At 46.8% G+C, this 22,783-nt stretch overlaps 1 protein-coding gene across 5 annotated transcripts in view; it reads right to left on the minus strand.

The window, feature by feature from the left end:
• Nucleotides 1-22,783, minus strand: part of LOC119169230 (dachshund homolog 1) — a 65,883-nt gene that overhangs the window by 39,274 nt on the left and 3,826 nt on the right. For 4 of the 5 annotated variants that reach the window (XM_075881528.1, XM_037420343.2, XM_075881521.1 and 1 more), the window contains exon 2: nt 5,867-5,899. The exons of the other annotated variant lie outside the window; for it this stretch is intronic. In XM_075881528.1, coding sequence (XP_075737643.1) covers nt 5,867-5,899 — 33 coding nt within the window. The remainder of the gene's footprint in view (nt 1-5,866; nt 5,900-22,783) is intronic. 5 annotated transcript variants of the gene reach the window in all.

Here is a 22,783-nt window from a genome sequence, read left to right on the forward strand (position 1 = left end):
CACTAATGATACCAGTTGAAAACAAACGGAAAGTGAAGCGTTAGCCTGCAGGCAGCGAGGCGCTCGCGAGGAAGTGTATTATATTCAAGAAGGCCGATGTCACTGCTGTTTAGCCTTGATCATATCGATAGAAAGGCACGCCCATTTATTGGCACAGTTGACAAAGAGGTGCACTCTGTGTTTTTCTACAGCACCATTCATTCACTTTAGATACTGCCAGACTAACTTACAGACCGTAGCCTCCCCGCAGTGGTCTACTGGCTAAGGTACTGGGCTGCTGAGCCGCAGGTCGCGGGATCGAATCCAGGCTGCGGCGGCTGCATTTTCAATGGAAGCGAAAATTCGGTAGGCCTGTGTGCTCAGATTTGGGTGCACGTTAAAGAACCCCAGGTGGTCGAAATTTCAAAAGCCGTCTACTACGGCATCTGTCATAATCATATGGTGGCTTTGGGACGTTAAACCCCACATATCAATCAAACTTACAGGCCGTAAAATGTGGTCCTATGACAGCATAATGTATACCGAAAGATGCAGCACGTTCAACGTAAACGTGCAACAATAGCCGTTTTGCCGCACTGGACGAACTAATAAAACGTACTGTGTATAGCACCTATAAGGGTTCAGCATCAGGGGGAAGTTTATTTCTATTTGCGTTGTCTCTGCAAGGGATGCCACGAATCCCGGCCCATATCTGTGTATACTAGTCGGCTTACTTAGTAGACAGATTTAGAAAAAGGGTTCGCATAGCGTTAGCGCTCGTTGGGTACAATACGCTATTTCCGAAGCTTAACGTGAGTACCGAAGGGGGATTGCATATGACGTATGCGCAGCACCGACAAACTCTACCGGAAAGCTTTGAGCACCCTGCTCTATTCAACTGTCTAATATCTCGTATCTATTACATTGAAATTGAAACCACGAAAGTCAAGGAACTTCAAGAGCTCGTTTTGTTTGTTACACACAACGTTAGTGAGAACCATCAGAGAATCAAGCCTTCATTGCCTGTTGTTTCTAATTGAAATTGAAGGCAATCATTCACCGCACAAGGCTGCCTCCGGAAGTCGACTCTATACGTCTTGGAATGCATTAAGGTTCGTGGCAAAGCGTGGATATTTTCCCGTGGAAGCTTCCGTGCATTACCTGAACCAAAGATCGCGTACGTCGGATGAAAAAAAAAAAAAAAGTCCATGTCATTCAGTCCTGAGGAGACGAGGCCTGGTCTCGTCTATAATGCAATAAAACACACTCGTCGGGCTCCCCGAATATAAATAGAAAACCTCAGACCATCGGCGGACACGAACAAAAAGAGAAACGGGCGGAGGAGAGTAAGTGCACCGGGAATTCACGTGAGACTGCCAAGAAAAAGGTAGGCAGCCCCTCGAGATGCATCGCACTTAGGACCACAGCATGTAAGCGCTCCATACCAGCAGGGGCGCTCCTTACGTTGTACAGTACGTGCGATGAGAACGCAACCGGCAAAGCGAGCGAATATAAGTGGAGGCTGGTGCGCAGGGAGGACGACCGAACGATGCGATGGGGCCTCCAGGAAGCGTAGGCCAGAGAGAAAAACTCGGTAAAGTGCGTGCAGAGGAAGCCCGCAGAACAGAAGAGGGGGAAGAGTAGTAGGTTGAACGATCTACGGGCGAGCGCGCGACCCGTGAGAAGGAAGGAAGCGGCCCACCCCACCCATGGAAGCGCGTGCGCGCACGACATTACGTCGAGTTTTTTTTCTCGGGCCCGGGGCCCTGTCTTCTGTCCCGGTGGTCCTGGGGGGAAAATGTAAGAAAGCAGAGTAGAGGTAGAGGTAGAAAGGGATACCGGGCGCCGCCGCTGAGGCGCCAGAGTGAGTGGGAGGCTCCGAGGTTTTCTGGCGCTTTATTCACTTTTTGCGTGAAACTTTTCTCTTTCGTGGCGAAGAAGAAAGCACGCCTCTCTTGGTCGCCGAGTCGTCGCGCTTCGTCTGTCTTTCGTGTGTGTCTCTGACGCGCAGGTGCCGTCGGGGGCGGACCGTCGACGCGCTTGTCGCACGTCTTCGGTCGGCACGCCTACCGGCGTTCTGCAGCGTTCCGCGGCGCGCCGGCGCAGACTCCGCATTTCGATTCGGACTTCCCGCAGTGGGACGGCCTTCTTTCCTTGGCAAACCCGCCTCCGCAGCCGGCTGCGGAAACGGAGACGTCGTCAGCGTCGGCGGGACCCATCGCCACCGCCGTTGCGATTGCCTCGCTCTCCCGCTTCGCATCCCCCCTCCCTCCCGTCTCTCCCTCCACATCGTCGATGACTCGCTCCACTCCTTCGAGCGAACCTGCTCGGTCGCCAGATGGCAGCAAATGTCCGCGGGAGTTACTATATGTTACCTTTATTTAGCTAGCAGAGTTACGCATAAGTCCGGCTAGCAACCACAGCTATGCGGCGGCGCTGCACTCCATTTTCGCAAGTGACATGTCTGGCGTGTCATTGACAGGCGATGAACTTTACAGGCAATAACCAGTATTAATCCAGTTCACTACAGCGGCGGCGTTGGGAAATACAGAACTTGGGTTCGACATCATCGTCAGCATCAGCCAGACTGCGCCCACTGCAGGAAAAATGCCTCGGCCATGATCCGCCAATCAACCCGATCTTGTGTTTTCTGCTGCCACGTTATACCTGCGGGACTTTTTAAACTCATCGGTCCACCTAACTTTTCGTATCCCCTTCGTGCGTTTGCCTTCTCTGGGAATCCAGTCAGTTCACTTTAATAACCTGCGGTTATCCTGCCTATGCACTACGTGCACGGCCCCATGTCCATTTCTTCTTGATTTCAACTATGATATCATTAACCCCGGTTTTTTCCCTGACCCCCTCTGTTCTGTTCTTGTCTCTTAAACACCTATCATTTTCCTTTCCATCGCTCGCTCCATCGTCCTCAATTTAAGCAGAACGCTCTTTGTAAGTCTCCAGGTTTCTGCTCCGTATAGGTAAGTAACGGCAAGATGTAGCTGTTATACACCTTCCTCTTGAGGGTTAGTGGTAATTACCGCTCATGATTTGAGAATGGTTGCCCGAATGTGATGCACCCCATCCTTATTATTCTAGTTAGTTCACTCTCGTGGTTCGGCTCCGCGGTTACTACCTGTCTTAAGTAGACACATCCCTTTACAACTTCCACCCCCTCTCCACCTATCACAAAGCACTGTTTTCGGCCGAGAGTGTGGCAGAATACGTTATTTTTATGCGTAATAATTTGCAGACCTCGGCGTCAGTTTCTCCGCAATGCGTGGTTGCTAGCGGCGTTCAGTAAAATAGACGCGTAACTCTGTTGGGTAGCATAAGTTGTGCGCTTTCGTGATGTACAGAGGATGTCAAGAGGTGCCAAGCTTTTATACGTATATATTGATACGACAGCGTGGCCTGGGAGCCTTTTACCGTTTCCCATCTTTACATTCTCCTTCCCTAATCCCTCTGTGTAGGGTAGCCAACCGGAAGCTTCATGCTTAACCTTCCTGCCTTCCGCCTTTCCTTCCTTCTTTTTTTCCCCTCTGTACGTGCTGGTATTTGAATATTCCAGTTTTCGTGAGCTCACCGAACCATATCATCTACATCAGCCGAACATCATCCCCTGCACGGCAAAGACCACTCCCATGGTTCTCCAGTTAACTGGGCCCTGTGCTTTTTGCGGGCAAGTTATCCGCGCAAATTTCTCAGTTAATCTCATCCGTCCACCCTATAGCTTTCTGCCTCCCGCTCCAGCACTTGGCTTCTCTTGGAATCCAGTCAATTACTCTTAAAACTGGCAGTTATCTTACCGTCGTGCTATATACATGCCCTGCCCTTATTGGCTTCTTATTCTTGATTTCGACTAACATGTATTTTGCAATCTTAGTCGAAATCCGAACCTATATATAAAACAATTTCTTTGGTAGTAAACACAAATAGGAACGCCAGTTTGGATGGCTCTCCTCTTAATACATTTCGGGTGCGCAAGCTGATTCCAGCACCCATGCGCACCTTCCAGCAAGAAATTCTGATTATAGGTAATTTCAAATTATTGAGAAGTAATTTACGCATGTACAAAGAGCTTGGCCTGTGGTAAAAGATCTATGGCCAAAGAAAATGACTAAATAAATTCTGCCAGCACTATATACAGGATTCAGGCGTGACTGATTGTTGTTATATTCAGTCCAAAAAAAAAAAATACGGCGCTAATTTCAGTTGTCCATGAATGCGACTTCTCGCACTTTGTACACATATTAGTCTGCTGCTTCTATAGTTTCTACATTTCTGGGTAATTCTTTAATTTGAACCAAACCTCATTTTCAGAGCAGTGAAGACTTATTTTTATTTTATTTATTTATTTCTATGGTACAACAGCTTTGGCGCTTTAGCGTCAATGTGAGTTGCGGTGCTACATTTTTTTTTCCTTTTATATCTCCAAACCCGGAGGCTTGGCGGGCAGTGCTCGGCCCTCCCAACAGATGGCTCATCCTCCGCTTTTTTTCCCCCTTCGGGCTAAAAGCCATTAAAGCCGCTTCGTTGAAGAGGGAAAGGAGAAGAGCGCAATTTTCGATGATCCGCCGACGCGACGAGGGTCTCGAAAGGTGAGGCGAGCCGGGGTGCGGACGTACATGGCCCGACCTGAGTCACGCTCGCATGAAGACCGATGCATGCATACCCTCCTCTCCACGCCATCCCGCACGCACGTCTAACTTCCTGGAGGACGATCCCAAAGGGGCCAGCCGCGACGGTATTCGATTTGTCGTCGTGTCCCGTTGCGGTGTCACTGCTAACTACGCTCCCGATCGCGGTGATGCGCCCCAACTCCATTGTCTGCACACGCTGGAACCTTCTCTGCCGAAGGGCGTGTTTCCACGTTGTATATGTGTGCGTGTATGCTTGTTCGTAAACGCGAGCCATGGATGGCCTCGGGGACGGAAATGCACGGAAAATGGAGAGTGCACGTGCACGCTGTACAAGCGTCCCATGCAGTCGGCACCGAAACTAGATTGAGTGGGCCTTCGTGAAATTGGATCTCATTTTCTAGCTTCCCCTTTCGCTTTGTCGGTCTATAGCTATCTCGGTCTTCTGAGGGATGGACGCGAGCATCGCGAGAGAGATGCATGTTCGGAACCTGGAAGGTTCGCTCGGATCTCGTTTCTTTCGCCGAAAGCAGATTTGTATATGGCCGTGCGCCGCAATATGGTTTGTTTCGCATCCACGGGAGTGTACGAATGCGTTTGCTCTGCGCTTTGGTTGCGATCGCGGACTGCGTAGAAGCTCGCGCCGGCACGATATATGCAGCGCACCTTTGTGAATCGTCTGAAGTGCCTTCTGTTTATATGTTTGTGAACCGCGTGCATTCACCTGGTTAGTCTTCTCGTGACGTGGGCTGAGAACTATACTCGTTCCGGCAGGCACATTTAACGATTCTCGTGCAGTGCGTGTTATGTTGTCCTTTTTAGTTCGGTCATCTCTGTTCAGCTCTCTTTGATGCATGTTCCTGGATTGGCACACATGGAGGGGTTCTCACACTACAGAAATTCTCGTATAATAAGCAATTTTCAGCTAATCTTGATATAAAGCGATTGTAAAAGGTCTGTATGCAAATTATATAGAGCAAATGGCCCGGTCAACTCAATTTCAGGACTATACGTAGTTTACGAGTATCAATTTCCGTTTCGCTCCGTGTACTATATAGAAACACACAAAGACGATATTTCAATACCATCCTTATACGCCGGCTGTCAAAATCGTGCTTGTGCATAGCATGCAATAGAATATATAGCGAGCCGACACACAACGACACCAAACAGACGGCTAAAAATTAAAAAAAAAGACACGTCTTTCCAACAGAAACGAAATGCTATTATAGGAAAGCGTGTTTGCTTACAGTGATGTTCTTCGTCCTTCTCCCGTCTGTTGTCTGCAAAGACAAAATACGGTAGATACTTTTAGCCTCCCGTAGAAAAGCTGTTACAACGGCGCGCTGAAATGAAAGGAACATGCGGACAGCAAACTTGAGGAACACGCTTGTATGTTTAAGATACGCCTGATATTTCCCGATTCGTCGATTATATAGCTTTATAGCAAAGAGCGCAACAGATAGGCTAAACAACGACATATGCGAGAGACAAGACGTTAGAACGGTGTATGTAGCTAACAGGACGAAAGATTTGAGACACGACGCCCCACTGTGTATACCGAGCCCGAAACCATGACTTCCAGCTTGAAGAGGCTCCCTTTTAAACAGAACCTTGTAAAGTCACTCCTTAAAGGGGCCCTGAAACACTTTTACAAGTAACCATGGAATGGATTCACTGGAAGAGCTTATTGCCTCACGAATTGAACACTGCAAAATTTTTAGGAATTCGTCCAGTGCGGGTGGAGTTACAAAGATTTGTCGCATGCTGCGATTGCATTCTCTCTTCTCTCGTTTCGACGAAAGCGCTGGAAGCTAAGCAGGGAGGGTTGGCAAGGGTAAAGAAACACGTCACGCGCGCCTCGTGACCTTGAGCATTTTTTTTTTCATTTTATTTTTCGAATGCGCGGCTTCTCAGTGTGATCGCGCGCGCACGCGTGAACAAGTCGCGGCCTCTTGTGGCGATCTCTGTAACGAGCGAGCGCGCCGTGTTCAAATCGGCCAATGGCTGATAGATGGGCTTTTTACGAGTGATTTTTGAGCGTCTTCCGTGATTTGTCGAGAGAAGAGAAAACAATTTTTAGCTGACTTCGATCATTTATTGTGATTTCTAGGTCATGTGCTGCGCTATAGTATTCGGCTCGCGTGTTGTCGGGAGCCTTTACTACCGATCAGCATAGCTTCCTGATCGACCATGCTCAAGAAGTGTTGCATGGACCCTTTAAATAGCAACAACGTTGTCGACACATCTCCCGCACGCAAGTACTCGAACACCACAACGTTTTCGGTGCGTGCAAATGATGCACAGCACGTGTGGCTGAATGCGTGCAACGCGGTCAGCAGTGATAAGTGAACGTTTTTCATTGCCCAATCACACAAAGAGACTTCAGCGTATGAGGAATAACGTTCCATAAACTTTCTCTTAGCTATAGTGAAGAGTAAACGAATTCAAACGGCTTAGTTATGTTCTATACAAAGTCTTTGTTGGCGACCTTGCATAGAAAGGGGATATCGAATAAAAAAAAAGTTAGACGAACGTTGAAATGGGTTATGTTATGTGGTGCATGCCGCGGGAGTAGAATATCAACAACATGTCATTGGCACCTTAAATGCTCAACTGCAAGAGGTGCACAAGGCTCATATTAATGTTTATAGGCGTTGATTGTATACAACCCAACAGACTTTATACATACACTTCAGGTCGTAAGCGTGAGTCACGCATACGGCACCCACACGCTTTGACTTGAGCATGTTTTGATGAAGTGCACCGAATCAATAAGATACTTTGTATATCTCTGACTTGAAGCACGCTATTACCTCTGGAGGCTCTCACGGAAATGCCGAATACCCGCGTACGACCTCTATCGACCGTTAAAACATAGCCAGGATGTTTAGTTAAGAAACATGGCACTGTGTGGGCAGCCCGTAAACAAGCCATGGACATCGTATACATTCGTTCATGCATAATTGCAAGTAGCCAGAGGCGATCCATGTAGTCATTTATATTCGCTACGAGAAAATCGTTGCCCCGGCGTGCTCTGCATATTACAGGAAGAACGTGCCAATACTAATGCTTTTTATTGCGCCGAGTAGCGCTATAGCATGTCTGAAAATATAGCTCGGCAGATATATAAGTATAACTCGAACCACCACCCCTTGCAATCCCGTTGCAGAAAAAAAAGGACACAAAAAATCAAAGCGAATAAATCAGAAAGATGCTCCAAGCGTTAAGTGCGCACGTGGAGTTAATTCGAAACACGGTCCTAGGCTCCATGGCTGAAGTATGACGGCTGAGCAAAATTTAGCGCGCCCGCGTGTATGTGTTGGATGCTCGCAGTATACGGTGTTGTGATGCACTTCCACAAGGTCGCTTTTGCTCTTGCAAAAGTTTATCCCTCAGTGCTTTATGCATGAAGTTTATTACGTGCATTGACGTCAGTTAGTCCTTTTTGATAGGCTATATATTCATCGATTCGCACATTGTTACTACAAATATTGCCCCGGTTGCGAACGCAAGAATGACAGATTCATGCTATATGAATTGAGACAAACGAACGTCCTTTATTCGACGAGTATTTGATTCCATTCACCATAGCACTATCTTTTATTCACATTCGATTCGTTATCCGAAATTACTATTCACTGATTCCTTACGTAATGTTTGGCCGTGCCATATTTGGCTTATGGGCCACAAAAGAACTTTAGGCAGCTCCTCTAATGAGCTGCAGCGTAGTCTTCTGGGACGTGCATAAATAATGAGCCATGCATACTTAAATTTGCGAACATGAATACCGAAGTATCGAGGAAACTTCCATTAGGTATACAGGAGGGGGGCATGCAGATTCATAGACAGAATTTTGTCGGGGGGGGGGGGGTTGCGACCCAGAAGACCTCGTACCCATCCCTCTCTCTTAGGCCAAACACTATGCCTCATCTTGGCGGCAATTTCTCTGTCCGAATACCTACTTCGAGGAAATTTCGTGGGGAACGTTGGCATTTGAATAGGACACCTCTCGCCGTGTTTCACGCCGTCAGTAAGATGTGGAGTCACCTCGTCACCTCGAAGACAAGGTGACGCGATGTGAGGGAAGTAAAAAAATGCAAGTATGTCCGCAGCCTGCACACCCTACAGACATAGCGTGAAGTTGGGCGCTCTTCACTTGGTAGGCGAATAAGACGGCCGATTTCTAGGAAGACCGTGTCGCAAAACAAGCCGAGCGCATATCACAAGAGAGAGAGAGAGAGAGAGAGAGAGAGAGCTGGGAGGCGGCTCGCAGCACACGACAGAAGCGAATCGCAAAGGCCACGTCGTTTCTCACAAGGGGCAGCGCAATCATCTCGCGTACGTATGCAGTGTAATAAACAAGGCCGACGAAGACGAGAGGACAATTTGTTCGACGGCAGGAGGTTGCGTGCCATCTCCGCAGTTCTGCGGACGCGAGTTCCACTGCCATCTCCACGGGTGCTGCATACACAGCTATATAGCAAGCGCAGGGCGTTGCACACGGGGGGCGCATAGCGAAAAATAAGAAGCAGAGAGTGAGACTGGGCGTACGACTGGGCAGCAGAAATATTGCGCGACTCCCCAAACCGACGATTATCATCCGGCGCAGCAGCCTTGCATGGGAACGATTATGTACAGCCTCGACGAGTGCTCCAGGCAATGGGAGGCTATGTGTGCCGACGTTCTGCCGATTCGGAGTCGGATTTTTTCTTCTTCTTCTGTTCCGCTTAGCAATTTTCGTATTCAAGTCTCTCCTTGCCACCTGTATGTGGCAGTGCAGGCGGTGGCAGGTGCTTCTCCGGAGGCTGGTTACGCGCAGGTTTGAATGTTTGCTTGGTTATAACATGGCAAAACTATAGCAAGTATTCAGGTGGCGCCATCTACACGCCATTCTGTATTGTTACTGAGTGCTTCCATGTTCTGAGCTGCCACAGATAAACTGTGGTAAAAAAAAAAGCAATATCACGTCTTTACTGGCTTTCAGATAGCGAAGCGAAACTGTAGGAAGTGTCGGCGATCCGTTATCTACGTCATTTCGTGTTGTTATTCAGCGCTTCCATGCATAGACTGCGCTGCTTGCTACAGGTGTATTGAGGTGCAGCAAATATCACGACTACATTGGGAACAGTATGGAGGCCACGATGGCGTTATTCCGTGATCGACATTGCCGTCCAGGTGTGATGAGAGAATTTAAAAAATATGTTTAACATATATAAATGAATAAAAAATCAGGCACGAACACTGGAAAGAAATGTTGTGCAATTTATCCCACAATGACCAGGTAGCTACTGAAAATTGACTTCGTGGCCTGTTTTTGTGACGTGGTGAAGAAGCTTGACAACCTCGTATACGGTATAGCTGTTCATGGCAAACTCGTCGAAAAACTGACTGCATGCTCTATAAGGTCCGTTTCGGGTGGGAAAACACAGCCCATTTACTCGGTCTCTGGGATGTGATGTACAGGGCACCACGCAGAGCCGCAACTTCTGCCACTGTAGACGTAGTGACGTGCGACAGCTTGATTCGCAGAGTTATTCCTCAAGCTGGTATCACCATCCGCACCGCCAGAACTATATAGACGCTGTGGTTGAATTATCGGTGTATATGTGCACATGGTTACTCTACGTTTCTTACAAAAAGAGCAGGCTCAATTGTTTTGGGGCTGACGAAGGCAAATTTGATTTCTTCTGCATTCCTGGAATTGTAGGACGTACTTGTGGAAGGGTCCGGCACCACGTAGGATTTATAGCCTGACGTAAACGATGCGCCATGCGCACAGACAATCGCGCTTAATTTCATGCGGGGCCTCTCAATATAGCGAGACTCGCCAAGTGGGGAGAAGGATAGCATATTGCCTGAAGTAAATATACGCACCGTTTCAATGGTGATGTGCAGTAGTACTGCGCATTGGCAATGGTTTCAGCTGTCGATGCGCAGCGGGGTAAACCAAGGTGTATCCTGACTGGGCTTGAATGTTTTGGAGTGTGCGCAGGTTAGTTTTGCGCGTGTTAGATATAACAGGTAGGCTGTACCGCAGGAGTGCAATAAATAATACCTTGTATACAGATGTAACATAAACTCGACGGACACTCCTCTAATTCTTCCGGCAAGGAACCGGAACAAGCGACAAATGACAGTCAGCCAATGTTTCACGTATACATATAGTTTACGCGTGGGGTCCAAGACAGCCCAGTGCCGCAAACACTATTGCTTGATACCGCCTTTAAGTCTGCGGGGGCACGTCAGATATATTTTGATTGAAATACACGTGCAAGGGCGCATTTTCCGAACCATTTTTCCAGCAGGAATGAGTGTAATATTTGTATTCTAGAAGATTGTATGAGTGTAATATTTATATTCTAAAGATTCTAGATTTGTATTCTAGATTATAGAAGCGCAATCATACCGTCATTGATTGCTTTCTGGGAAGCGTACACGCACACGAGTGCTTGTGACAGGGAATTCGCAAACGCGAGCGAAAGGGCACTTTTGCGAAATCGCTCAGGGGAGGTCCCAATGCACGGACCGCGAGGGACTGAGAATTTCGTAACGTTATATATTACACGCGCCGGCACCCCTCCTATCTCGGCTCGCTGGAGCAAAAAAACCAGCGCTCGCTCTTCGCATTATAATAATTACGCAACGCAGAGACAACGCTGTCAACTTGAGATGAGTAATGTACGCCAAGTCCTATTCCGCCCGCAATGGCCTCTCCACAGCTTGTACGTCGTACCTGTTTCGCTCGAAGCTATCTCCACGCCGCGCACCTAGGAAAAAAGGAAAAAAAAAAACGTTTGCTCAGAAAAGCCTTCAATACGACAGCGCTAACTGCCGCGCCAGTGAGAGGAGAGAGCGAATTGAACGCGTGTTTGCCTGTATGTGCGTGTGCAGCCAGTAGTTTACTTTGGTACTCGCGATGTATGTACACATGCAGGAACATTAACGAGACGGGCATCTAGTACGTACGCACAAATACACATCGAAACATCGCCGAAGCGCGCGGCCAGAACGAGTCTTCATTCATCAAGCCCCACAATTATCCGGCATTTCCAGCTGCCAACGGCGCGGCGGGATTGCGCGCAACAGCAGCACAGTGCGACTCGCGAGATTATTACTGGGACCACTGTTATTGTCAAGCGTGTTCCCTAGGACCCTGACGCTTCTCTTTATTGCCTGACTATATGTCATGCCACGTCGTGTGCTCGAGCATCGCCTTGCTGTTGCCCGCCGGCCACAGAGACACGTCGCTAAACTGGCTACCGAGGCCGCTTTGAGCCATAAGCATAATGACAGATTTCGTATTGCGTGTGCGGCTTGTGCGGAGACGGAGGGGAATGACTGCGTTGCAGCCAATGACACAGCTCACTTGGACTCGGGTAGTTTTCGCTTCTTTGTTTCGTCGAAGCTCAGCTAAAAGCTATTCACCTATACTCCTCCACCTTTGGGCCACACTAGGCCCCCAAATGCCCGTCCACAGACACCGATTGGCCCATTCTGTTCCGGCACAAACAACACAGACACGCGCATCGGCCAAAACGATGCTGGCACTGCGAGGGGGGTTCTGTACGGTACAAGCGACCGACGCGCCGTGAGCGGAATGTTGCGGACGTGTCCAACCCGAACGACGTGCAGCACACCGGACACGATGCACGTACTACGTGACCCGCAGAATTTCGAAGCCGGAGTGGGGCCTTCTCCCTCTCCGTAGATGACGTGAGTGTATAACTCTGTGCCGGCGAGAGTCGTTGCGCAGATATATGAACACGGTCATTTCGAAAGCAGCAGCGGCAACAGAAACAGCAGTCGTCCCGGAGGCCTGTACACACGCACCACCGCCGCTGCAGTATAATGACTGGTCTGCGCGAATTGCACACCGCGCGAAGGGTCATTTCTGTTTGCTACTGCGCGCGCTCGTGTTCACTTCTCCCTCTCTCTCTATCGTCTTACATGTCTCTTCAGAAAGAGGAAACAAAGATACAACGCAGAAACCGAGACGAAAAGAAACGCTCCCGAGGGCGACGCCTGTGCTGAGTGGAAAGAGCGGTGTAGGAAGGGATGAGCACCTGGACCCGGCGAGCAATTTGCCAATTTGCGAGAGTCGCAGAATAGTCGTTCCAGCCGGCCGATTTCGGGAGTGAGAGCAAGACCCAGAGGAGAGAGAGAGAGAGACAGACGGAATTGCAGGCCAGCTCTGTTTCGATTGTAACGCGACCGGAGGCCGCACGAGTTGCCATTCTAGGGTGTGGTTCTTCCACGCCTGCGCGAAGCCAAGGCTTCGGTGAGCCGAGCCCGCAGACGCACATATGCGAACGCACATTATACACTCGTGTATACGTGCCCTTGTAATGGGCGGCATTTGTAAAGTCGCCCGACTGTCGACCAATGGTTTGCCGAGCGGGGCGGGGTCATAGGCTCTTTTGCGTGGCCAAAGGCTGTGCCTCTTCGACGGTAATGTTCTGGGCGAACGTGCGTGAAAGAAAGGAACGCCTGTGCAGCAAAGTGAAATAGAGTGAGAGAGAAAAAAAAAACGATGATGCGTCAAAAACTTTTTTCGAAGAGCGGACCGCGATTGTTGCCGAGGGCAAGCGTTGGCCTGCGTAGGCGGAGTGCCAAAGCGAATCTAAAGAGTACGAAGATTAAGCAGGTAGAATTAAAAGAACAAGTTGCTCGGTCACGCAGATTCGTGGCATATTTGGGGTTCTTGATGCTCCACGACTTGAAGCGAAAACTCCCGTCTGGTGAAAGTAGTGCTGTTTTTATTACCCTGACTCGATATACGTCCCTAATTTAAGCACATGTTTGCCTTGGTAATGCACTTCTGTCAAATGCACATGATGCCGATGTACTACTGGAACCAACCTATATAAGCATAGCATCGCTACCTTGCGCCAACGGTACGCCTGAATCTACAATGTTCGCTGAAAGACTCCGTCGTTCCGTTTTATCATTTCGAAGACTTTTTATACTCTCTCTATCGCGGTAGGAGCTACGAATGACAGCCTACTCCGCCAAATTTCACATTTAATACAACAAATTACAACGATATACGTACGCCACGCCATGCGTCAGTATTGCAGCAAACGCTTTGTCTTGAAACCGATATAGATTTGCACTAAAGACATACTGTATTTGACGAAGTAGGCCGATTCTTAAAGCGGTGCAGTACATTCACATCGAGCACTGTTTTACGAAGGTGGAATGGGGAAAACTAACGAGCCACATGGTATACGCCTGTGACGAATTGCAGGCATCGAAGCACGCCCCGCATGCCACGTTAGTTTAATTTGTACGAGTGACGCATGCACGTACTGTCCTTTTATGTGTTGAGCATCACCCTGCCACGTCGAGGGAACGGCCCAGTCTCAAATACCACTTCGTATAAAGTGACAGCTTGGGTGATTCGGTGATGCACGATGAACCACATTGCAGGTATACCGAGACGAGGCCGCTTTTTTGTTTTAATTAGATGTATATAAGGAGAGGTTGGTGCCAATGCGTGGCGCCGGCTACTCCTCTTGCACAATCGTCGACATCGCATATTTTGTAGCAAACACAAGGCTATACATATGTACATAGCACGGCGCTTACACAATGAGTCAACGTTTTTCGATACTGAGTGTCCACACCACACAGAAATGAGTCCGGACTAAATAGAAATGTGTCCACACCACACGGAGTTTGTAAAAAAAACACAAGTAAATCACGCCAATTTAAGTGTTCACACAAAACATGAAAGTTCAATAAAATGTCTAAGGTGATCTTGTCGCTTAAGTACTGAACTGTTTTCAGAAAGGTCCCCCCCCCCCAAAAAAAAAAAAACAAATATCGTAGAGAAAACACGGAAATACTGTTTTGAAACATACCGGTTAACAGTGACGAAGTACATTTTTGTGTTTAGTACTTTTGAGCTATTTCTGATTCCTCCAGAAAGGACGCTTTGTTCAGCTCCTTTGTCAAAGCCTTGTTCCTCCCTCTGCGTATCGGGCTCGTCTCGGTAGTTGCGCCGTGGTTCATCAAAGCACACCATACTATACGCGTTTTTCTGTCAAGACACGCGAAGAACCGCCCATGTCAAAGCTCCGATCGAGCCTCCGTTTGCCGAAGTCGCGAGAAGGTATACATATATGAAAAAAAAAATCTTTCATAGCATGTCGAAATGTTGCACGTGATTCATGCGGCCGAGAAGCAGCTCAGGTGGTCCCGCGTTGCGCCAGATGGAGCAAGCGTTCAGTCGCACGTGTGCGAGAGAGAGAAAGATTACCGCGCTGTATCGCGGCTAAAAGGGCCGAGATGCCTGGCGTGTATCGTGATTGCCTCGAGGCGAAGAACGACGCGAGAGACCTGGACTGCGCAGCGGGCTGCCTGCCACGCTCCGGTGGCGGCCAGCCACCCCTGCAATACGCGAAGAAATCCGACCTCGCCCCTCTCAACACCCGTCGTGCAACGGAAGCCACGCTGATTAGAAGTGATCCCATTGCTCCCGTGCTGACCCCTGGCCCGGCCGCCGGATAAAAAAGGTGCTTCTGGCACCGAGTCTCACTTGCACGACCGTCTATAGTATAGACGCCGAGCAAGAAAACAACGCAGCACGAAATAATCGTGACATGTGCTCGTTCTGTTCTTGGATCCATGTGGGCAAAGAGTTAAAATTACAAAACGACATTCGAGTTGCCCCTACAGTGGAAAAAAACTTCGATAGAAATAAAAAAATAAAGGTAAAGAAACCATCGAAACTATAAGGAAATATGCGGTTGGCTAGCCTGTACTCGGGAAAGGGAAAGTGTGTGCACTCTACACCAGTGTACACCCTTAAGGGGTTTTTGCTGTGTGTATCTCATACTCTTACACCCCGAGAAAAACGGTGTTTTCACGTACCAATGCACCCATACCAATGGGCGTTGTCAATGGCCTAGCACCCTTATTATGTGGTATTTCCAGTGGCCTAAATACCGTTATCACTGAAAAAAAAAAAAAACTAGAACATACATGTTAGGGATTCACACATTACTTTAACATAGAAGGTACACGAACGCTGCAAGCCGTATACACACACAACTGAGCGTCATTGTAAAATACCCAAGGACAGACAGGTCACTCGTGCTTCACCGCCTTTAAGTGTGACCAGCTGGCATATATATATATATATATATATATATATATATATATATATATATATATATATATATATATATATATATATATATATATATATATATATATATATATATATATATATATATATATATATATATATATATATATATATATATATAATTTATATTATATATTTATATATATATATATATATATAATAATATGCTTGTAAACAGCCTTAAAAAGCCACATCTTGTAATCTTAACTCGCCCAAGATCTAACGACTTTTTCTTTTTACTAAACGAGTCCCAGCTATCCCCTGGAACGCTGTTGAACTACCGAAGAGTGTTCTACATCATCTACAACATAAACCTTTAAAGACTATCTGTAGAAGGAAAACACCCTTGCACCCTTATTTTTGCAACCCTCGGTTAGACAAAAGAAAGGGTTATTGCTTGCTTGAAACTTGAAGCAAAGTAATTTACAGCTTGCATAAGAATCAACCCTGATTGGGGAAAACTCCCGAGGTTCACGCTTCGGTAACCATACCAGTAAAGTCCCCAGATAAAAAAAATTGCTTTATCAATAGACACATATAAAATGTAGATGTATAACGCTATATTTCTCAAACACTCGTACTTGTTGTCTCAGAAATTTTCAGTTTGGTTATTTATCGCTGGTTATCTAAGATTGAAGCAAAACGTGTCCTTTTCCTTCCGAGACACATGGAGGGGATAACTTCTACACCCACACATAATCACTTCAAATCGATATGAAGAATCTTTGTTAATCACCATCGATCTACAAATCCACAAGAGGGATATCTAGGAAAGAAGAGAACAGGTGGGCTATCTGTCATTCCCGCAGTATTCGGATCGCAACGAATACATGCAAATTCTGTATAGACACGGTCTTGTGACGTAGTAGCCCGTATAACAGTTTGTTGAAAGTTTTGTTTTCGGCAGCACGCGGAGGAGACACACCTCAGAATAAGCGTGCCCCTGTTTAGGCTGCACCTATGCATGGGATTGTATGTATATACTGTCGTGAATTGTATGAGCTGGAGCACATGTTTATTCAATGATTGCTTGTGAAGCAGCGATATGAACGTGACATATGAAATTCCCAGGGATACCTTTCCGCTTGAGAAATCGGTGCTACGAACATTTTTGCCCCTGCCAATTGCGTTTAGACGTTATCGCCTTCAAAATGTAAATTTAGTGTTCCATCTCGTACTTACCACTATACATCCACGACAAAGGCTTCTGTGAGTTAGCGCCCTACACACAATCACAACGAAGAATTTTTTTTGATAATCGTGTTTCGACTCTGAGAACAGGATGAACGAGTCGAACTAATGTGCCACTATAGGCTATGTCGCGATCGAAAACTGATATGGAATCACCACGAACTTTTATCGCATAATTGAGAGCAAGGAGAAAATGAAGATGCTTTCTTGCTTATCTGTACAAAACAGCAACAATTAAAACCTCGTCAGCGTAGGTGCATGACACCTTTTTAAGTAGATGGGCCCCTTGAAAAAGCAGAGATTAAACATGCCCGACAAATCACTGTGATATGTTAGCTAATTAACAGTTTCACCGATTTAACTATTTTTTCTGGGATACACTGCTGCTTCTTCGCTGATATATCAGCGAAGAACCAGTTTAATTTTTGTATAAGCCTAACATCAGTACTAGAAAAGAAGCAGTTTAGTTTTGGCATAAGCCGAGATATCAGTAATAGGTTTGAGAAATTACATCCTTAATCTGGATTCAGTTGTCACTGACACTCGTATAAGTGTATGTCTCTTCTTGTCCCTTCTATACCATTTGATCTTTCGTGTATTTTTGTTCCCCAAGCCATATAGTTTTAAAAAGTTAAAGAGCATACTCGTATTTTCTCATTGAAACTATAGAAGAACAAACACTACGTAGCTTGCCACGGAGGAATCTCCATGAAAGCAGCTCACACACTGGATAAAAACAAACTGTGCACGATCATACAGCAAAACAAAACAAGAAAAAGAATGAAAAACGATCTCATGAACTTTCGCGCTTTCAAGGCTGGCGTCACGAGTATTATAGCATAACCTGACGAAGGGACGTCACTACAGGATGAACGGAAAATACTGCGCACGAAAAGTTAAACGAAAACGACGAGCCGAGTAAGTGATTGAAGACACCGAGGCAGGCTCGATGTATGGTTGTCCTTCTCTGTGCGCACGCGCTCTTTGTGCACCCTGATCGTTCTACGTTGACGCGCTCCGCAGGCGGGTTTCTCACTACCTCTGAGGGACCATTTTAACGGAAGCAAAAAAGCGCTTCATTCAATATCAAGACTCCACTAAAGGTGACAAGAACCGGCAGGGAAGAACAGAGAAAAGCGCCTCTCCCCAACAATTCCCAGCAGTAACGGAACAGATCTGCAAAGGAAGAAAAGAGAGAGAAAGAGGGAGGGGGGGAGGAAGTGTGTGATAACGTGAGCGAGATGCCAGATTGCGGCGAAACAAAAGCGCGCGTCAAGTCATGGTATAACGTAGGGCGCGGGGAGACGAAGACGCACGCTGGCCTGGTTATGCACTCTGAGCAGGCGTGCCCGAGGTGGAGTTGATAGTGTGAGTCCGTTCTTGTGTAGTCCCGAGTGGGGACTGCGACGGCCGCGAAAGGCTTGGCTCCTCGCAAGACGTCGTTCGTCGTCGCTGGAGCGATCACTCGGTGCCCGAGCAGGAGAAATGCGCAAGCCTCGGGCCCCGCTCCATTGTGTTGTGCCCCACCGCGGGCGGCGACTGGCTGGCCGGAAAGAAGTCTTCGCTCTCGATCTTTCCTTCTTTCTTTCTTTCTTTCTTTCTCAGCGCTGGCGCTCGCGCAAGCTATTGTGTACTCACTTCGACACCGCAGAGGTGAGGGAGATGCAACAACAACGCAACGGCGACCGCGCAGGCCGCTGTCGCTGGATCTCTCTCGCGCGCCGCGGCTGCAACACGGTCGAGCGGTTCGGACGCGTGGATATGATGCGTACGCACATACGGTCACACGCACCATGTACTACGCTTTGCGACAAAAGAGCCGCGTTGGGGGGGAAAGATTATTGGACGTCCACTCCGCCGCTCACGACGGCACCGAGAACTCGGCGACAGCGCGGTGTCAATGCGTGACGCGGCCTGGCATACGTGCGTTGTTGCGTGCGGTGCGTGCTACACACGCGGGGTCCGTTCATTCAAGTCTCGGTTGTAAGCCGGCGGATGCAACATGCGTGAGAATGAAAGGCGCGCGAGTGTAATGACGCCGGGGTATATAACCCTCCCAGATGCGATTCTTGAATTTTTTTTTTCGTTGGTTTGAGAAAGACGGCACGAAAAAAAAAAAAAAAAGAGAGAGAAAGAGGCGAATGTTCTTCGCGAAGAAAAGAGGCCTCAAACTGAGACAGCCGTCTCATATACACGGGTACTTACAACTCGAGTGCATTAATGCGCTCCGTTGAACACGGGACAGCTGAATCCATGGTGGCTCGAAAATGCTTCTCGGCGGAGAAAAGCGCCTTGTAATATAGACTCTTCGTGAGGCGAGGTATATAGACGGACTCCTTTGAAGGCTAAACAGGTTTCTCAAAGGAAGCCGTTTCGAAACGCGAAGTTCTCAAAAGTGGGAGAAATCTCTTCGTGGCTTTACGTGTCGTGAAATGTCCCATACGGGGAGGAAAGTGTGGAAGAAAGTAGACAGCAACAAGCGCAGTTGTGAGCGACGGCTTGAGAGATGTCGAGTGTAACCCAAGAAACGAGCGACAGCAAAGTTTTCATGCCACTCTGAACACCGAGTTTCCTCAATAACGCAAAAGAAAGCCAGGAAAAGAAAACTATGGTCTCATATTTTTCTTTCCCTTTAACTTTAGTTCGTTATGCAGCATTCACTATGACCACTGACAGAGCACGCGCGACCTCTGTGACTTCAGAAGATGCGGAATCACTCTGCGTTAGAACGGAGCTATTTATCAACGCATAATCACAAACAACTGTAGGCTTAAGAGTTTAGCCAAGTTCGGCAATAGGGCATAACGTAGTAAAAGGTCGTGATATACAACGGCGGCCGTCAGCACTCCACATCTCTCTATTCGGCTGCACTTGAGGATCATTCATTACGTCAGCGGCGCTCGCGCTAACAAGATTAAATTGGGTCACACATCCCCACGGCCGCGTTCCCCTCCCCCCTCCCCCTCTCCTTCAATAGGTCCGTTCACGGTTATATCATTCAGTCCTGATCTGCAGCTCCGCGTTTGCAGCTTCACGTATAACAAAGCATCATTGTTCTTTACAAACCAAACGATTCTTTTTCGTGTACGCTAGAAACAAAACGTATTGTTTCCCCACCGTTGTTGGAGCGTGAACCGAGAAGGAATGTTTCGCAACAACTCGTTCTTTTTGTGCGGTTTCGATTGCGCCTGCTCACGATTTCCACGCCGGCGTTTGTTGGATGTCCAGTGCGCATGCGTTGTTCGCGCAACAGGCTGTGTATCGCGTCGATCAGCATTTCTTTATGCTTATTCACACCGACAGAAGCAACATGAAAGAGCACCTTAAGGAACAATGCAACTCAACGCCTAACAACGGGCAACGAAACACAACTAATAAAATGAAAAAAAAAATATCGGGAGGTTCTGCTTTTCTGCCGGTATACCTAATCTTCGCCGTTGTGTTCCAAGACATGGGGTGTCCATAAATTAGAGCGTCCAAGCGGGCAAAAACCGGAGGCGTGAAGCTTGACTGACGTGAGAGAAGGGATGCGGCCAGTATACCTGTCAAGTGCATTTTTTTTCCCCTTCGTAAAGACGGTGGCGGTTTGTGGGTTGGGATGAGTGACGTTTCGGCTAGCTGGGAGGCGTTCTCAGCAGCGCGCATGGGGAGCGTTTCTTCCCGTGTTACGTATACTGCGTATATATGCATGCACACCCAACGCTCAGAGAATGATTACACCTTGGTGCATGTGCGTTGGCTATACTTGTAGGTATGAATAAGCAGTTTTTTTGTAGGCGCAAAACTGTGATTTTTAGTGCTGAGTTATAAGGTAGTCGAAATGCGTGGGATCGTTCATCACAAATTAGCGGCTAGGATATATAATACGCGCTGCACATGTATGATTTACAGAAATGAAATATGTATGGTTTTGGGTAACGCGATAGTCCTAAAAATGTCAACCCATAGTTATCGCAGTAAATCACGTGAGCTTGCGCGAAGAGTTCGCACTGTTGAACAGTAATAGTAAAGAACCGCGTCTTTTTTTGTTTGTGTAGTTAATTATCCAGCATAAGACTGTATACGTTGGGTTGTGCAGGCTTAATACCGGTGAGGTGTCGGATTTTTCTGATTATGCATAACGCCAGTTCGTGGAACCGTCTTTGATGAGCTGATATTTATGAGACTGCGATGGTTTTCTCTCTCTCACTCTCTCGTTCACACAAACACACACACGTATATATATATATATATATATATATATATATATATATATATATATATATATATGAAATAACCTCACAAAATATTAATGTATGCCGATTCGTGCAATCACATTAATCACGCAACTTTAACGTTATGGCACGAAAAAAGAAAGAAAATAGAGGCAAGAACGAGATACGCCTTGCGGTTGGTTAATTATTGCTAGTAATAACCTCATTTTCACAAGCTTAAAATTTGAAAGACTATTCGTGTTGGCTCATTATACGAACGAATGTCTCTCTGGTGTATTTATCATCGAAGACTTCTACTCCTTAAAAAAAAAATGACCGTGGATTCCTTGTTTACGCTACTATTTGCAAATTCATCAAGGTATACTAAAGAATAAACAGCGCAATGAAACCAGCGACAAGCATAATACGAACCGAGAGCTCACGTACGTATTCAAAGCAGTTCAGTTTTTACGCGTTCAACGCTTGCAATGACACCATGTTTCTGATGACAAAGTAATAGCGTTTACTCCAGCCAATCACAGTAACGGACATGTTATTAGCAAAGGTGGTCGGACAATGGTTATCAGTATTGACGAATGAACGAGAACCTTGCGTCATCTTGCCCGCAAATCGTGAAGAATGCAGTAAGCATATGCCTTATCAAGTATGAGCCTAATTCACAGGCTTTCATTTACACTGGCTTTTTTATGATTATAGACCACTTTCGCTAGTAAAAGGTCAAGAATCAAGATTATACGCTGCAATTTTTTTCGTAAGAAATGTTCCGGCCGAAGAGTTTTTTCGGTAGTGCCCATGCAAGCAGCGTATTTGCAAAGCTTTTCTTTCGCATGCAGATGCCACTTGCTATAGGCCTTTGGTAATATCCTGCTAAGCATTGTGATTGGCTGCAATTTAATCTTACGAGTAATTCTAGCTCAAGATATTTTTTTCTCTGAATAGATTGGCTGCAATTTAATCTCACGAATAATTCTAGCTCAAGATACTTTTTTCGTTGAACAGATTGTCATATTCACAGAAAACCATTCGTACACTGTTTATTCACGAGATTAGCTGTTGGACAATTGTGACGTTCAATATACAGCTAAACTGATTATGCCCTGATCGAATGCTGACACTCACTGTGCAATCGCACTTGATAACCAAAATATTTGTAAATAGCTTTTGTGTCAATGCCGCGGGAAAAATCCGACAAATATATTAAAAAAACAACAACAGAAAAACAAACCTTAGCGACATGAGTACTATTCCAATCGTTTCTAACTGAGCCATCCGCGGATGACAAGGTTGGAAATTTATAATGACCCACACCATTGTACGAAATATATGCATCAACGATTCGTTTTGAGTGAACATTAATTTTTTTGTCATGAAACGTAGACACACTATTCTCTGGAAGCTCCATCTGAACAAGAAACGCGCAAGTTCTCAAAAGCGACATCGTGATATATCATCGCTACATTGCACTGACAGTTTTACACTTAATTGTTAACGATCTCCGCGGTTTTCATCTGCGTCAAGTTCATTTTAACCTGAAAGGCAATGCGAATTTTACGGTTTTAATTTCCACGTTGCACTCGAAATAAAAAGATCAGTAATGGCGACGCACG

The sequence above is a fragment of the Rhipicephalus microplus genome, chromosome 2 (assembly GCF_043290135.1).
Source record: "Rhipicephalus microplus isolate Deutch F79 chromosome 2, USDA_Rmic, whole genome shotgun sequence".
In the NCBI taxonomy this organism is placed as follows: domain Eukaryota; kingdom Metazoa; phylum Arthropoda; class Arachnida; order Ixodida; family Ixodidae; genus Rhipicephalus; species Rhipicephalus microplus.